At 47.2% G+C, this 18691-nt stretch overlaps 1 protein-coding gene across 1 annotated transcript in view; it reads left to right on the forward strand.

The window, feature by feature from the left end:
* The first annotated feature begins 1160 nt into the window (after positions 1–1160).
* The window catches only part of SUSD3 (sushi domain containing 3), a 66734-nt gene continuing 49203 nt past the window's right edge, over positions 1161–18691 (forward strand). The window contains exon 1 of the mRNA XM_075938923.1: positions 1161–1383. Coding sequence (XP_075795038.1) covers positions 1296–1383 — 88 coding nt within the window. The 5' untranslated portion in view covers positions 1161–1295. The remainder of the gene's footprint in view (positions 1384–18691) is intronic.

Genomic DNA, 18691 nt, shown 5'->3' on the forward strand with positions numbered 1-18691 from the left:
GGTCAGTGGGACTTTTTGGCCTGGTGTACACCAAAAAAGTTGACTAAAAGATATGCAACTTCAGCAACGTTCCTTGTGCAGCTGGAGTCAAAGTATCTAAAATCATGTTTTGGGGCTATCCACACAATGGGAGGTCAACCGGAGCACACACACGCCTGTCCTGTCGACATCCCTTACGCCTCATGAGACAGGAGCGCCCTCTCAGTTTGAATTAGCATGTCTTCACTGGACAGGCTAATTCAAACCCTGGAAGATGGACTGTGGCAGCTTTGATTTTCTCTGTAGCCTAGACAAGCCCTTTGAAACTCTCCCATGCTCCATAAAACCCACTGCTCTCAAGTAATGCAATAGTGGGCATTTTTTACCCATGAATGGAGCCACTCAAGGGGACACTTGCTGAAGTTAGACGCTGGTACCCAGTAACCTTTGCCCCCTGGGTAGACACAGCTCCACTCCTTGATTCTTCCTTTTCTGCACCTTCCCCCATGCATAGGGGCGGGTGTGAGAAACAATCACCCTCCTGAGGCAGAGTTGTCTGGTGGCCACCGTCTGCCCGCGCTGTCTGGGCCCCCCTCCCATCACGGGGTACCTGAAGGGCAGAAGACGGTGCTTGTGGAAGCCTCAGCCCAGCTCAGTTTAGCTTCCTGCAGCCAGCGGGTTATGTGTCCAGTGCTAAGGACAGGGCTCGGGGTGGCATTCAGCAACCCCCCCACTCCTTTGCCAGCTCGCCCGCTGCTGCCCAGCCCCCTCCTGCAGTCCCAGCCCCGGGGAAAGTTCCGCCCGCCCTGCGAGAAAGGAGCCGACAGCCAAGCCACCGCGGGGACAGGTGGCGCTGCGCTGGGTTCCCGGGCTGTATCCGACCCTCCCGCCCTTTGAGCCCGGGGGCGCCTGCTGCCTCGGCGCCGGGGTCTCGCCCCTGGCCCGGCAGGGCAGCTCCGTGGCGCGCCGCCAGGGCTGTCGGGGATCCCGCGGCGCAAGGGGACGGGCTGAGAGGCGGAGGCGAGTCCCTGGGTCTGCGGCGCGGGCAGGGGGCGTCGCCAGGTGCCGCTGCCCGCGGCGGCGCGGGGAAGTGAGAGCGGGGGAAGGAGAAGTGAGCGCGGCTGCGGGGTGGGGGGGACCTGCACGGGCCGGCCCGGCTGCAACCTCTCCCCGCGCCCGGGACAGCGCTGCTGCGCGGGAGGGGGGGGGTCGCTCCGCCTCGGGGGGCCGGCGCGGGAGGCGAAGGGCGGCGGCGAAGCCGGGCAGAGCGCGCCGGTCTCCGCGCCAGCGGCGTGCAGGGCAGCCGGGCGCCAGCCATGCCAGCGGCCACCGCCTCGGGGCTGGACGTGGCCCGGACCGTGGTGCTCCGCGGGGACGGGCGCGGCGTCCCGAGCAACTACACAGGTAAGGCGGCCGGGGCGGCGCTGCTCCCTGGGGGCCGGGGCGACTGGTGCGAGCCCCATCCCGGCGCCCCTCGGCCCTGCTGGGGCTTTGCGACTGGTGTCCCCGCTGGCGGGCAGCTCGCTGCGCCGGGTGCCCCTGGGCGGCTCTGCCCGCCGCTGCGATTTGCGTGGGGGATGCTGCCGGAGAGACCCGTTTCCTTCCCTCCGTGTGGCCGGCGCCGCGCTCCAGGCAAGCGGTGGGGTCCGAGTCGTGCGCCGGGCTAGTCCCTCTGCTGGGGATCCGCTCCGCTCGCAGCACCAGGGAGCAGCCGCCCGCCTCGCTTTTGAGGTCACCTTTGGCCAAGGGGGTTACAGCCGGGTCAGGTCGCGGTTCTCTCCAGCGGGGAGTGGAAATTAGCCCCGAACTCGCACTCTGCGCTGCGCGGTGGCGCCAGGCCGGAGGGGAGCAGCTTTTGGACGGGCAAACACTGTCGAGGGGTCAGGATCCCTTTAGCCGGCCTTAATTGGCACCGAATTCCTGCCTCTCGCTGCACTTCGTTGGATTTGGGGCTCTTGGCTTCATGGAGGCAAGTGGTGTCAAGGAAGGTTATTGCACACGCAGGCTTCATGCAGGGGGAGGATGTGCTGGCAAGTGCCCTGAAGGTTCTCATGAATGTCACGACGGGCAGAACACACTGTTACAATACACAGGGCAATAATAAAAACGAATAGTCCTGTGGCACCGTAGAGACTAATCAAAGATGTATATAGTATCATGAGCTTTTCTGGGTAAGACCCACTTCATCAGATGAATCAGAGTGGAAATAACAGAATACAAGATATTGAGGGCAATAAGCGACCAAGCTGTAAGGCACTGGGATAACTAATTCCTTTAGTCTCCAGTGAGGTTCACACCATGGTGCAGACTTATAAGAAGAGTTTGCAGTAATCAGCTTTGCTTCCTGCACTTTTCCAATCAAACCCAAAGATGAGTTACTGTTTGGGGCAAGCTGAGAGGCCCAGCACTCATTTTGAGGGACATGAAGGTGCATGTCTGTTTCTGTTGGTATCCCCTCATACACAGAAATCCTTTCTATGCAGGTAATTATGCTGTGTTTGCACCACTGTACAGTACTCAGCGGGAATTTTGCCACTGACTTCAGTGGGCAGAGGATTCATTCCTGTAAGAATTGACCCCATCCCTTTTAACCAGCCGCCACCATCTCAAGTTTTTCAGATAAAAATGAAAGAGTTTTTAAAATTAAGTATCTGCAAATGACTTGGCCCTAATACAGCTGCAGTTCCATGGTAATCATTTCATAATAGCCTTTTAGTGGTTGCAATGGCTGGAAAGGTTCTTGTATGTTGGGGTAATAATATTGAAAAGCTGTCAAGACTCTATTCAGATTAAAAGCTTTGAAAAAGATAAGGTGCAATGTCGACATAATATACTTAGAAAAATGTGAGCTGCTTTGGGACTTGTAAAACATATTCACTAGCAAGATGTTTTTACAGAGCTGTGATTCCATTTGCAATAATCATAGTAATAAATAATGCTGCCATTAGAGGAAAAATTCTATTCCTAAATCTCTCCACTTGTTATGATACTTTTGATCAAATATTTGGTATCAACAACCATTGTCTTGATTTGTATTATGTTTTTAACAGCCTGCATGCACTAGACCATTGTTTCCATTATTGGGACACCAGTCATACTAGAATAAGTGTAACGAAATCTGTCCTGTTGCACTGAAGTACTAGTTAGGACCTGATTGTATGGTCCTTACTCAGGCAAGGCCTGGTGAGTTCACTTTATTCATTATGTTATGCACTTGTGATTATGCAATACTGGTGTGTTTGAACTGTGCAAGTATTTTGAAGAAACAAACAACAGGAATGCACTATATTTTTTAGTCAACACATGTAGGACAAACTGGCCGCTTTAGCTAACTTTACTGAATAGGCTGCTCCAGAAATAATTTTATTGAACTTTAAATATAATGGAATGGAATTAAATCATGGTACAAAAAATTTGAAGTCCATTTATTTGTGTGTGTAAGTAGGGGACGATATATCTATTAATTGACCATCACAGGACCCATGTAAAATGAGAGTATCACTTTGAAAGGGAAAGAAATACATCTTGATAGTAATATCAAATTCTAAACTCTATGTTATTAAAATGAAATAATGTCCTGACAACCATGGATTGACCTGGCAGAAAATGAAAACATCTCATTTTTCCTGATACAGTGATTTAGTGGAATAGAATACATACATGCTGAAAAAAGATATAAGGCACAAATTAAAGTGCCAGTTCTGTAATCTAATATGATAGCATGGATCCTGGCACCTGTGCAGATTCTCTTTAGCTTCAGTGAGGCTTGATGTTAGTGGATCCCGATGCAGGATCTGTCCCTAAAATATTTAGGGAGATTTACCATTGACTTTAGTGGGAGAGAGGTAGCCAACGGCTAAATGCTCTTGAAAATCCCAGCCTTTATGTTCACAATTCAGCATGTCTTGGCTGTGCCGACGAAAGCTCATGATACCATCTACATGTTTTGTTAGTTTATAAAGTGCTACCAGACCATTTGCTTGCTGTTTTTTTCTGTAACAGACTAACTCGGCTACCCCCTGAAGCTCCTGCACTGATTTAATTTGTTTGCATGCTTCTAACAGCCTATATTGATGATCTGATTTTAGCGTACAGGTAGAAGTGATCAAACGTGTTAAGTCCAGCATTTTTGGTAATGCTTTATATTACATCCACTATACATGTTTAACCCTCCATTTGATTTATTAAAACAGTTCGTTTTAAAAATAACAATGTTCTAGAAAACATGTATTAAGAGCTGTGTATAAACACAGATTTTATTGCTCTGATTTTATCCTAATAGCATTCATCATTGACGTCTGTAACACTGTAGAGCTCAGCTCACTTTCCCTGGACTGTAAGGTCCGTTTTGAAGCTGTGTTTCTTTGTTTTGAGCCCACAATTGAAACAGGGCTTGTAGCTGGCTTGTCTCACTGTGAACCTGCTCTGACCTTGTACGGCTGCGGCCTATGGGTGAAATCCTGAACCCCCTGCAAACAATGGCAAAACTCCCATTGACGTCCTTGAGCCAGAAGTCTGGTTTCACTGGGGTGATCTGGTCTTGAATTAATGAATTTCTTGGTAGCATATTGCACTTTCATGGGCTATCAAACCAGCCCATCTTATTGCACTTATGGCAGGCCTCAGTAAATGTTATAAAAAACCAATTTATGTGTATTAATGTAGAATAATATGTTGACAGTAATACATTTTGTTGCTGTAAAATCAATGTTGAAATCCACTCCACCCACCCTGAGTCTGACTATTGAAGAGGGGGAGGGGAAAGTGTGAGAGAAAGAGAATGTGAAATCAACCTCCCAGCTCAGGGTCAAGTCTGGGGCTTCTGGTCAGTTCCCTTACCTCTCCTTCTTCCCTTCCCCACCAATGGTCAACTGAGTGGAAACCACTGATCTTCCAAACCAGCTACACTAATGCAGGCACCTGAGAATTTGACTAAGGCCCTACAATGAAGTCAATAGGATGAGGTAAAGTTGAGAGCATATGAAAGTATTTGCAGAGTTGGGGCCTAAATGTGTATCTGCTGCTCCTCTCTTGTTCCACTTCTGATGTGACCTTCCCTGCCAATTTATGTGGGACTGGCACCAGGCCAGATTATCCATTAGGCACAATACAGGTTGGACTTCTCTGGTCTGGCACCCTTGGGACCTCTCCGGTCCCAAATGAGGGGATTTGCTGGACCAGGGGAGGTTCCTCCCCTCATGGCCCATGCTGCCCTTGAGCTATAGCTCCAGCTTGGCCCTGCTGCTGCTGGCCCGGCCGTGGCTCCCTGAGCTATCTAGCTGCCACCTGTCCTGCTCCTGCCAGGACTGGAGCTCCGTGGCTGGGGTCAGAGCTCCACAGCTGCTTTGTGGCCCTACTACCACCCAGCTGCTGGGGCCAGAACTCCCCACTGTGCCACCCGCCCACCTCCTCCCTGCAATGTTCCTGCCCTGCCATCAAATACCTGGGCTCTGTGGACCATGGATGTTGCCGGACCAGAGAGTCCAAGTTTAGGGAGGTACAACCTGTAGGCACAGTGCCTAGGACCTACAAAAAGTTTAGGGCCTCAAAAAAATTCATAATTGACTCGAAAATAAGAAAATAAAACTGCTAAATCAAACTTAATAATTTGCTGGCTTTAGTCAACAAACAACATACAGGTTATACCTGATGATCTTAAGCACCTTCGCTGTATGTGCAATGCTTTGGGTTACCCACTGTGATGTTTTGGGGTTCATCCTATCCCCAAAAGGATATCACTGCCTGCAACAAAACTCTGGGTTTCTTAAATGCTATGCTACTGTGGCTCACAGGCTGACACCAACAGCCGGTAGACAAGCATGCAGATCATACTCTGTCTTTCCCTGGCTATTTACTTTTTGCAGGATGACCACAACATCCTCCCAGTCCCAAATTTCTTCAGAGCTGTCAGCTTCATAGTGTCCAGCTCTCTCGTTGAACACTTGCAGAAGTTAATTTCACTGCTCCTTTAAAGGGAGAGTACCCTGCAGTTTATTAACATAACTGCTCCACTTTGGTCAAAGCACTGTGTTGGCTTATGATAGAAGTAAAGCAAGTTTTTTAACAAAAGGACATAGGTTTAATTGATATCAAATAGAAAGAAGGGAGATAAAAATGGTTACAAACCAACAAAAGTAAAAAAAAAATGCTTCTAAGACTAAAATTCAACTTGATCAGCTAAAGTTCTTGTTCAAGATGATTTACTTACTTACAGCAGCTTCTCCAACATGACTGGCTGTTCCAGACAGGATCCACTCTTACAGAATCAAAGTGCTGGTTTCTTTGGTCCCTCAACAGCCAGATACGATTTGGCTTCTCTTCCCTTCCTTTTTATACTCCAGTAAGTCTTTCAATGTATTCTTTGAGAAGTGAGCCCAAACAAAGCCTCTCTCTTGCTGGGGTGGAGATGCCTTGCTGTCTTCCCAAAATTCAGCTACCCTGTCTCAAGAGGCAGGAAGGCTTCCTAGTGCAGTCTCCATCCTTGTTAAGTTTGTTAAGTGATCCCCTGTCTCTACTTGCTCTCCTGATGGTTTTGTTCACCTTGCAAGGAAATGTGCCTTTCTTTGTCATCAGTCTCACCTTCTTATTTTAGAATGAAGTATCATGAATTGCTCACACAGTGTGCCATTTTCAAGAGCAAAAATTAAAGTGGGTGATAATAGGTGTATAGGTGATAAGGCATTTCTCCCTTATATATTTATATATACAGTAATCTAATTTAAAGGCCTATGATTATGAGACTGCCTAGGGCCTACAAAGACTAATCTGGCCCTGACTGGCACAGAGACTGGCAGTGCACAGATGTGCCACCAGGTTCCCCTGGGATCTCTATGCAGGGCTTTTCTAATGCTGGGAGCCTTGCCCTGATCCTCTCCATCTGCATCAATTTCATCTTAGTTAAATCCCAATTCATTGTCATAAAAGTGTTCGTTCAATTAGCTGGCTCTGACACAGTCTTAAATCTGCACTAGTGGTTTGGAGAGTCAACCAGAATTAATTATCATGGACTAGTTGTCATATACCCCTAAATTATATCTTTATTTGAAACACTTAATTTAAAATGAGACCACATTATTTATGTAAGAATATTTGTAGGAGACATGATATATGCAGAGTGCTAATGACAAACTGAGTTTCCCCCAGGCAAACTGTTGTACTGTTCAGGGTATTTTTTCCTGTTTCATACTCCTGGTGATCATTTTTCATATTGCACAAGTGAAGTGTCTTCATTGTAAACTTACAGACCACAATGAGAAGCTGGTGATAATGATCTATATAGACAAACTTCCTCAGGCTTCACTTTTGCAGTCCATGGGAAAAATGATGGAACATGTCTGTGTCTGTTAATATGTTAATGAGAAAAGACTAAAGAAAAGTTAAGAGATGTTCATCTGCACAGTCTAACTTCTTTACAAACATTTTTAACTCAAAGGGAGTTATAGCTCCTCAAAATTCCCAGCGGTGAAGTTCAAACATGCTCCGCTTTCTATGATGCTACCTCCCCACATTTCTAAGTGTTGTTTTGTCTGGTACATTTGTCTCATCTTGACCTAAAATAAACTCCAACAGAGGTTGCTGCTTTCTCCTTTGTAATGAAAAGTTGGACAGTGGGCTAAGATCCTCAAAAAGGTACTTTAAACCTGAGCTGTGTATATTACTCCATTTATACTATTCAGTCACAAGAAAAACAAAAATAATGAGTAGTCCTGTAGCACCTTAGGGTACGTCTACACTAGCCCCCTAGTTTGAACTAGGGAGGCTAATGAGGGTGACCAAAATTGCAAATGAAGCACGGGATTTAAATATCCCGCGCTTCATTAGCATGTTCTGGGGAGGTCGCCATTTTGGAAACTGACTAGCCCGGAATAACTGCCCGCGTCTACATGCAGCAGTGAGACGGGAATTCGAAGTAAACCCCTTAACTCGAATTAGCTGTTACTCCTCATGGAATGAGGTTTAACAGCTAATTCGAGTTAGGGGTTTATTTTGAACTCCCGTCTCACTGCTGCGTGTAGACACGGGCAGTTATTCCAGGCTTGTCAGTTTCCAAAATGGCGACTGCCAGGGAACATGCTAATGAAGCGCGAGATATTTAAAACCTGTGCTTCATTTGCAATTTTGGTCGTCCTCATTAGCCTCCCTAGTTCGAATTAGGAGGCTAGTGTAGATGTACCCTTAGAGAGTAACAAAATTAATGGATTGAAAAGCAGCCATTCTTCTACAAAGGAATTTCAGGAACCAGCTACAGAGAGAGGCTGCGAAACTGGACTTTATATGCAAATTTGAAACTCTCTCTCAGGGACTGAACAAAGACAGAACAGGAAGGGCCGTTATATTCAACATGCAAATGACATCAAAAGCTAAGTATGGAACGCTTACTGCCCACTCAATTTGTCTCATTTAGCACCTGCACTGTAACTGACAGGGGGGTTCCTGTTCCCCCTTTCCCTTCTTTTTCTGCTTTAAATTGGGAGATTTTTTTCTTTTTTCTCCATTTATCTGAAGAAGTGGGTTTTGCCCACAAAAGCTCATGATATAACACGGCTACCCTCTGGTAGAAGTAGAGGCACACACTTAAGAGATCGAAGTATTACTGCAAGTCAGAAACTGTGCTGGAAAATATGCAAAGCATTGCATTACTGGACATGTTGGGCGGAAGAGTCTGCAGTAAAGGGGGCATGGTGTACAGAAAGGAGAGATAAGCAGTGCCAGGTTCCTTTGCTGAAGCTGAGATGACATTTTTCCCTGACCCCATTGCTCGTGTGATTAAACATCCACAAACCTGTTCCATATCACTCTGTAGATTTTTGCCAGGAACAAGCTGATGCTCCCCAGAGCAGCACAAATGTATTGTTAGTATTTATACTGGTGGGCAGATATTCACTGTCCACCCCTCCGATACCATCCCATTTCCTTTGCACGTCTCTGAAAAAGTGTCTGGAACACTGATGTAAGTGGCTACCTTGGGAGGCTTCTAGTGGAAGGAGTCAGTATATCTGCCCTTCTCCAGTGTGTGGTCCCTAATGCAAGTGGCATTAGGAAGCATGGTCAGAGTGCCCTTCTGTTCTGTTGCCCCTCAGCTGCTAGAGCATAATTTTTTATGGGGGGGGGGGCACTCCAAGATTTTGTAAAGTGGTCAAGGGCTGCACTCTTTCATGATATTAATGGAGATGTGGGATCTGGAATGGAGGTTGGGTGCAGAAGGGAGCTTGGGGTAAGGGACTGGGGTGCAGGAGGGAGACTGGAGTCTGGGAAGGAGTTGGGATGAAGCAGTCGGTTGTGACCTAGGGCAGGGGACTGGAGTGCAGGGGTTTGGGATGTGAACTGGGGCAGGAGATTGGGGTGCCAGATCTGGGAGGGGGTATGGGTGTAATAGGGGGACAGAGGGTTTGGTTATGTTGAGTGTGGGGGGGGGAGAATTGGGGCAGGGAAGAGCTGGGGTGCCAAAAGCAGGCTGTGTCCGAGAGACTTACTTGCGAGGTGCCAAACTAGCCTGCCTGCCTGCCTGCCTATCTTAAAATGTTTCCTAGCCAGCCAGCCTGCTTGCCTAGCCATGTGCTCCATGAATAACTGAGCCCAGGAGAGAGGGCGTGATTCTTCTTAGCTGCCTGTTATTCTAACAAGCAGCTCCCCTTGGCTGGTTTCTGCCAGAAAATGGCCAATGGGAATGTGCTGGGAGCGGGGCGGCTCCTAAAACATCCCCCCTCCCCTCCAGGTTTAAAACAGAAATGGAGCCCTGCAGCCCCATTTCTGCACTGAGCACGGGGTAAGCTGGGGAGCCTGCCTAGGGCTCCCTGCTGCCTCTGTGGGCTGGATCTGGTGGCTTGGCAGGCTGGATCTGGCCCGCGGACCGTATTTTGCCCAAGCCTGTGCTAGAGTGACCCCAGGAGGTCTTTTGCAGCCTAACACAAATGAGAACAGCCCCGAGGCTGCTGTAAGTTACATCTTGATTAATTGAATAGGTGCGGGAAGCAGGAACATGTACTGGTGATGTCTTACCACCCCAACTGTGCCACGCACAGCACTTGTGCAGCTGCGGTTTGGTCCTTTGTTTTTTCATTGTGGGGTATGCACATCTGTACTTTGGTTTTGCCCAGACTCCTCACATGCTGAGTCAGATCATACCCTGATTTGGAATTTGTAGATCTTTTGTGGATCTTCCACATGGAAACATTTCAAGCCCTGGAGGTTTTTTGCCTTCCTCGGTAGCATGGGGCACGGGTCACTTGCGGGAGGATTCTCTGCATCTTGAGGTCTTTGAATCATTATTTCAAGGACTTCAATATCTGAAACACAGGTGAGAGGATTATTCTAGCAGTGGGCGGGTCAGATTCTGTGGCCTGCATTGTGCAGGGGGTCAGACTAGAATCATAGAATCATAGAATAATAGGACTGGAAGGGACCTCGAGGGGTCATCGAGTCCAGCCCCCCGCCCTCAAGGCAGGACCAAGCTCCGTCTACACCATCCCGGACAGATGTCTATCTAACCTGTTCTTAAATATCTCCAGAGAGGGAGATTCCACCACCTCCCTTGGCAATTTATTCCAATATTTGACCACCCTGACAGGAATTTTTTCTTAATGTCCAATCTAAACCTCCCCTGCTGCACTTTAAGCCCATTACTCCTTGTCCTGTCCTCAGAAACCAAGAGGAAAAAATTTTCTCCTTCGTCCTTGTGACACCCTTTTAGATATTTGAAAACCGCTATCATGTCCCCCCTTAATCTTCTTTTTTCCAAACTAAATAAGCCCAGTTCATGAAGCCTGGCTTCATAGGTCATGTTCTCTAAACCTTTAATCATTCTTGTCGCTCTTCTCTGTACCCTTTCCAATTTCTCCACATCTTTCTTGAAATGTGGCGCCCAGAACTGGACACAGTACTCCAGCTGAGGCCTAACTAGTGCAGAGTAGAGTGGCAGAATGACTTCACGAGTTTTGCTTACAACACACCTGTTGATACAACCTAGAATCATATTTGCTTTTTTTGCAACAGCATCACACTGTTGACTCATATTCAACTTCCGGTCCACTATGACCTCTAGATCCCTTTCCGCCATGCTCCTTCCTAGACAGTCGCTTCCCATCTTGTATGTATGGAACTGATTGTTCCTTCCTAAGTGGAGCACTTTGCATTTCTCTTTATTAAACCTCATCCTGTTTACCTCTGACCATTTCTCTAACTAGATGATCATAATGGTCCCTTCTGACCTTAAAGTCTATGGCTGTGTCTTGCCAGCTGTCTACACTGGCCGCTTGAATTTCCGGAAAAGCACTGAGGATCTCATGTAAGATCGTCAGTGCTTTTCCGGAAATACTATGCTGCTCCTGTTTGGGCAAAAGTCTATTTCCGAAAGACTTTTGCCCAAAAGGGCCAGTGTAAACAGCACAGTAGTGTTTTCCGCAAAAAAGCCCCGATCGCGAAAATGGCGATCGGGGCTTTTTTGCGGAAAATCTCGTCTAGATTGGCCATGGACGCTTTTCCGCAAAAAGTGCTTTTGCGGAAAAGCATCCTGCCAATCTAGACGTGCTTTTCCGAAAATGTTTTTAACGGAAAACTTTTCCGTTAAAAGCATTTTTGGAAAATCATGCCAGTCTAGACGTAGCCAATGAGTCTATGTTGGAGGTTAGTGAGGCAGCACCACAAAAAAGCAACTTCTGAGCTTGTTGATAGAAATGCAGGCCGGTTTTGAAGGATGTTGGTACCCTTAGCAGTGAAGAAACCTAGAGAACATGCATACAGAGGTTTTATGTTTGCTCTTCCTTTGTCCAGGAAGACCAAGGCCAAGCTTGTCCTTCTTCAAAGCTATGAACAACTTTGCTCTGTGCAAAGATTGAGACCAGGCCGCTTGCTATTTTCTTGTGATCCCATGATCCATTTGAGTTTAGAGTGAAAAAGATTCCAGGTTTCTACTTAACTTCTATTTCCACTGGGCAAAATGTGAGAAAATTTGAAATGCATGGCTGGTGGTTTCTCCCATTTCCCCCCCTTTGAGCTCAAAGTAAAATCTTTGATTATATGAGATAAAGAAGCAAAGGTTACAGTATTCCAGCTGATAGGTTTGTGCATTTATTGTCTATGTGACGGGTAATATCAGCACCTAGACATTCAGACCAAATGTTATTGTTGCTTGGAGGGAACAATTTTTGTACAGGTCATAAAATCCTAGATAGCATAAGACAGAGGTGGACAAGATTTATTAGCTCCTGCAGTCCTGTCACTGCCAGTGCAAGATTGTTCCCTGCAGTATATTAGCCAGTACTTTGGCTCAGTTTTAAATCCCTCTGATTATTCAGGTGAACTACATCTCAACCTCTGAGCCAGAGATGGAGCCAATTGGTTTGGACCTGAAACTTTGAGGTTTTAAAAATCTGAAGTCCCCTTATAAAAAGTCACATAGCTCTGTAATTCCTGGTTTTGGTGGTCACCAGGAAGGTGCAATGCCAGAAAACTATTGGTTTGGGTCTCAGTTCCCCCTAAGTGGCTGTGCATGTCCTATTAAGCCCCACGCAGGGACTCGGTGTTATGGCAGGGAGAGAAATTTCTCTCCAAACCCTGAAGCTGGCCCAGCATGGAGCTGCCGCAGTAGGGGAAAGTGGCGCCTCCTCACTGTTCCCAGCAGGGAGCTGTCCAGGTAAGCCCAAGGCCAAGCTCCTGCCCCACCTTGAGTCCTCCCCCCATCCCTGAGTACCCTTCTGCACCCCAAAGCCCTCATCTCCGGTTTTACCCCAAAGCCCACACCCCCAGCCCAGAGCCGTACTCCTTTCTACACCCCAGAGCCTGGACCCCCTTATGCACACCACCCCCAGCCCAGAGCTGCATCCTAATCCTCTTATCCCCAAGCCCACCCCAGAGCCTGCAGCCTCAGCCAGAGCTCTTCCACACCAAACCTCTGTGCTGGTCCTGAGCCCCTCAACCCCAGTCCCACCTGGGAGTCAGCATCCCCAGCTGGAGCTCTCACATTCCTGCACCCCAACCCTCTGCCCCAGCCCTGAGCCCCCTCCCACACTCAGAACCTCTTGGCCCCACTCCCACCACATGAACTTTTTTATGTGCACCAGAACTAAAGTGTTGCAATTCACCTCCACGTTGGTGCACATAAGAAAATTCATTCTACTCAGGGGTGGAAAAATTAGAAGGAACACTGGCTTGGGTGTTCCCATCATGTCAGAACCAGGAGATCTCTGAAATCCCAAGAGAGACCGTGACATAAGATTTCTAGCCTACAAGCTGAATTAAGAGAGGATTGGAAGCTTTTGGTTGAGTATATCTAGTATTTATGTCTGTTCTCCCTCCTCAGGCAAGACTCCCATTATTTTCCACATAGACTAAAGAGTACAGGATTCAGCTCTTCATATTTGGAATACATTATTTCAGTAGAACCTGTTCACTCCTATGCCACTTTTAGCTTGGAGACTCTGACATGTCGTCCCCCCCCCTGCAATTACAGTAATAGATAAGCAACAATTATTTTACAGATCACTATTGACTGTATCAACAGATAAGAATAATGCTGAAATGATTTGCAGCATTGCTGAAATCTGTCTAAGTTTTCATGCTTCTCTTTTTTTTTGTTTGCTTGTTTTTGCTTTAGTTGACACAGATATTTTTAAATACTGTACATAAGCTACAAAATGCAGAACCAGTCACGAAAAGAAAGCAAAGCACAATCTCTGAAGCTGTTGGGGTGAATAAACAAAACTCCTAGTGTGCTGACAAATCTCCCATACAAGTCAGAGGTGGTTTTGCAAAGACTCGGTGTTGCTGAGTCCAGCATTGCAATGCCTAACTGATTTAGGAGCTTAAATTTAATTGCTAAAAGCAATGTAGGCATTTAGCAAAAATCCCATTGGCTATCAATGCAATTTAGGCTCCTAAATCAGCATTTTCAGTGTTTGTAATGCTGAGTGTGGCAATGCGTAAATACTAGAGATGTTTGAGTGCAAATGACTAACCGTTTAAGCAATAAGCAGATGCTTATCAGTTCAGCGAAGTGTCTTTCCCTGGAGCAAAGCCGGGCTGGCAGAGACTGAGGGCTCCACTCCCAGGAAGATTTCGCTGTGGGCTCTGCAGTGTAAAGCTAAGCTAAGCTTTATTCTTCAAAGCCTGCAGCACTGATAGCTGGGTCTCCACTGAGATTTTCAGCTATTACATAGTTACCCAAATACACGATTTTTAACATTCCTACTAACCACCTTTAAAAATCAGGGCCTATGTGAGTAAGAACTGTAGCGCTTGGCTTTTTATTTTCCTTTCCTGGATACGGACTATGATTTGACTGCCATTTTAAAAATGAATGGTAGAATACCCGCTTGGTATTCTTCTGTCCAAACGCACAGACTAGCAAGCCATCGTATGCCGCTCTTGAAGTCAACAATAAATTAATGAAACGAATCGTAGAATCGTAGAATCCTAGGGCTAGAAGAGACCTCAGGAGGTCATCGAGCCCAGCCCCATATCCAAAGCTGGACTAACTAAATCAACTCAGCCAGAGCTTTGTCAAGTCGAGACTCAAGCCAAAATGCTAAAGGGAAGAGCAGCTGAGAGGGATGCAGGTCTTCAGTGTCTCAAATACACATTCTGCAAGACAGGACAAGGAACAGCAATGCTTTGGTACAGTAGTTCAGGACAGTAGCAGCGCTGTTACAACTAATCTACAACAGTTCACTTTGCTTTTCCTTTTCATTACAGTGGTAAACAACAGTAAGCCGCTTTCAGCCCCTGTCATCTTTCACTAATCCTCAGGATCAGGGAAGCCAAAATGTGCATTTATTGCATTGTATTGTGATACATTTGGGGCTTTTCTTCTCAGATTAGGAGAGGTATCTCTTGGGATCTATTAATTCCTATTACAGGATCCAGTTCTCCAAGATGCGTAGCTTAGCACGTGTAAGTCCTGCTAAAATTAAAGGTGCTCAGCACCTTGCAACATCAAGTCCATAAGCAGATCTCTGTGGCTTTTAGCTCAAGCTGCTGTTTGCTTTTAAATCCTTGGATAGGGTTAATTCTGTTCTAGTTAATAGTATTATTTTCCTTCGCGCTCTCTCTCTCTCTCTCTCTCTCACACATACATGTGTGTATGATCTCACTATATTCATATCTATCTATACACACACAAACACCCCACCATGAAAAAGATCTGGAATCCTCAAGTCCCGACTTCAGCAGTGAAAAAATGTGCATAGTCTTAACTGCAGAGATTGTCTGTTTGGTTAGGTTCTCAATACATGAGTGATTTCTGTCCCCATAATAAATTACATGTTATTGCTAACTAACACTGGTTTCTACAAAAATCAATTATTCACTGACATTTTTGCTGACAGTTGCGAATGCTAGGTCACAGTTTTTTAGTAAACCGCTAGCAGCCTGAAAGAGAAAACCAGATAAAGAACCAACCCTCATTGTTCAAAAGCAAAATCAACCATGCCCAGGCCAGTATCCAGTATGGAAGAGAAGATTCAGGCAGGGGGTTCTCATCCCTTGAGCCTGCCTCTTCACACTACTCAGGTGGCTTAAAGTGGACTTACGTGGCCCAAACTGGACAACTGAGCATAACCCCAGTTTACGGGCGTATCAGATGGTATGAAGTAGGGATGTAAGCAAGTAGTCAAGTCGAGTACACAGCTACTCACTCCCTCGCTCCATTGCCTCTGTATCACTACAATGATCTATCGGAAAAAAGGTACACAAATTGCACTTTGCAATTTGCATACCTTTTTCCGATAGTTTTTTCAGAAGAGGCTTTTCCGAAATTTGGCCTGTCTACACTGGCCAAATTTTGGAAAAGCCTCCTCTTTCAGAAGAGCCCTTCTTCCTCGTGGGAGGAAGAAGACAGGGCTTCTGAAAACACGTCTGTTCTTTCGCAAAAAAAAGTGGAAGAGCAGACATGTTCCCTGGAATCCCAGAAAAACCTCGTAGTGTAGACGTAGCCTCTGAGGCAGCAAAGAAGGGGGGAACAGGAGCTGGTGCCGTCTCCCCCAGCACCGTCTTCACGGTGCCGCCTGCCCACAGAGGCAGCAGAGAGGGTGGGGGTTAGGGGAAGCTGCTCTAGCAGCAGCCTCTGTTCACGGCAGCCTGGGCCGGCCTCAAGCAGAGGCTACTCTGTCAGAAGTCCCTATTTGTGGTGGCCTGGGCTGGCCATGGACAGGGGTTGCAGCTGGAGCAGCTTCTGCCTGTGGCCAGCCTGGGCCATTACAAACAGGGGCTGCTGGACTCAAGCAGTCCTGTCTCACTCTAGTCCGGGACCACTGCACCTCTGCCTTTTAAATGTAGTAAGAGCCAGGTAGCTCTTCCTATATTTAAAAGGCAGATCCGCAGTGGTCCTGGAGCCAGTGTGAGCTGGGACTATTTGATCCCGGTTCATGCCTGCAATGGGAGCTACCCCTGCTGTGGCTCTGAAGAATGCCTCCCCTTGTCGACTAATTGTGTAGTCGATACAAATTGTATCGACTACACGGTTAGCCAAGTACCCATCCTTACTATGAAGTGGTCTGACCAGCTCACACACTAGCTGCTCCTCCTCCCAGTGTAGTGGATTGCAGTGAGCATGTTGGGGGCAAGGTATAGACTGCCAGCACTAACCCTACTGATTCTTAGCTGGGGAGCCTGTGGGTGTGTATTGTTACAGCCTCTAGGCCAGGGGTGGGCAATCATTTTTGATGGGGGCCACGCTAAGATTTGGTAAGTGGTCAAGGGCCGCACTTTTCTATGCAGGGTTTGCGGGGTCTGGGATGGAGGTTGAGTGCAGAAGGGAGCTTAGGGTAGGAGACAGGGGTGCAGGAGAGAGTGGAGGGTCTGAGAGGGAGTTTGGGTGAAGAAAGGGGTTGTGATCTGGAGCAGGGGATGGGGTACAGTGTCTGGGAGGGGGGTGTGGCTGTAGGAGGGGCTTCTGGCCTGGGAGACGGGTGTAGGAGGGGGTGGAGAGTCTGGGAGGGACTTGTGACCTGTGGGCGGAGGGGAGGGTGGGTACAGAGGATTTGGTTGTTGACCTGAGGCAGGGAGTTGGAGGGAGGGAGGGGCTGGGTTGCCAGTGGCAGACTGTATCTGGGAGGTGTTTATTTAGGTGGCTCCCAGCCAGCAGCCTTGCAGTTACCCTGAGGCAGGCTCCCAGGCTGTTCAAAATGGCTGGCTGCTCCCTGTGGCTGTCTGCTTTGGGTGCTGGGGGCAAAGGGAGGCTTCATGTGCTGCCCCTGCCTCCAGCAAAATCTCTCTGTTCCCATTGGCTGGTTTCCATTGGCTGGTGCCCAAAGCAGACAGCCACAGGGGGCAGTCACCTTCTTAAAGCGGCACAAGGCTGCTCTGAAGCAGATGGCTGCTGTGTGCCTGAGGGTCCTGGTGAGGAGGGGGTAGCCCGGAGGCTAGATCAGGTGACCTGCAGGCCAGATCCAGCGGCTTTGTGGGCAAGATTCGTCCCACCAGGTCTGGCCCACCAAGCCACTGGATCCGGCCCATGGGCCATATCTAGCCTGCATCCTGCTACCCCAGCTGATATCACCTGAGGATCTGACCCTTAATATGTCGAATGGGATTAAAGTTCTTCTGGAGCCAGGTTTTCTCCCCTGTTCAGTTCAGGTGTAAGGAAGGGGACTTCCCTGCCCTGCCCCCAGCAGGATCCTGCAATTGAGCCTGCTGTGTGTGAGGTCTCAGAGGCAGCTCTTCTGGCTCTGTGCTAGCTAGGATCTCCATGTATAAAGGGCACAGAGCAGTAAGTGAATCTGGCCCTGGTATATATAGAGTCCAAAGAATCCCAGTGAATCCCATCTGCTCTTAGTTTCCGGTCAGGCCTTCTTTTCTTCTGCATCTGAGAGCTTTTGCTGGGAGCATTTGAATCCCACCACTCACATTGCAAATGAAATGAATCATTGAAACCAATGAAAAAATGTCAGACATGCTGATATTGTTATAGAACCATATTTTTATTCATTTCTCTATCATGCATGCTCAGATCTCTGTTTTCTGGTTGTCTGCCTCTCTCCCAGGGCTATTTCATGCCTTAAATCCTCAGCCCCTCATACCTAGTCAGCTCACAGCTCCCCCTGTTTTATCCCCAGAGGTTTAGTAGGGCTCATCAGTTTTGAGAGAGAGAGAGAGAGAGAGAGAGAGAGAGAGAGAGTGTGTGTGTGTGTGTGTGTGTGTGTGTAATATACATAAGAGTATTATGGATAATATTGTGCTCAGTTTATAATTTAGCCTTTTTCTTCTGTCAACCTGATCCTTCCTGCAAGCCAGGTCTAGTTTAGGGACTGCATTAATATGTTTTGGGCTAAAACAGCATGATGTAGTACAATATAAGGCTGATTGATGTATATAATAGCTTAATATAACAGTATTTTCTGATCCGATATTTGTGGGACCACCTGTGCATATTTAGTAGTTTATTTTAGTAAGCCATTCTTGGTTTGAAACCCTAGGTAATTTATGATGGTAATCTGAAGCAAAAATAGAAAATGACATATTTTCTGTCCTTTGGAGATACTGGAATGTTTAAGTACTGGTATAAATTTTTTTTCAGTAGTACATTGTTTACATTTTTATATTGCTGATTTGTTTTCAAAGAAAGAGTAAACTGATCAAAGATTAATTTATTGAAGCATTTATAGCAGGGGTGGGCAATAATTTTTGCCCGGGGACCATTTCAAAAATTTTGGAAGTAGCCCTGGGCCACCCAGAAGGGGTGGGGCCTAAATGGGAAGGGGAGGTGCCTTTGCCCCCCTTC

This window comes from Pelodiscus sinensis, chromosome 11 (assembly GCF_049634645.1).
Source record: "Pelodiscus sinensis isolate JC-2024 chromosome 11, ASM4963464v1, whole genome shotgun sequence".
NCBI classification, from domain to species: Eukaryota; Metazoa; Chordata; order Testudines; family Trionychidae; genus Pelodiscus; species Pelodiscus sinensis.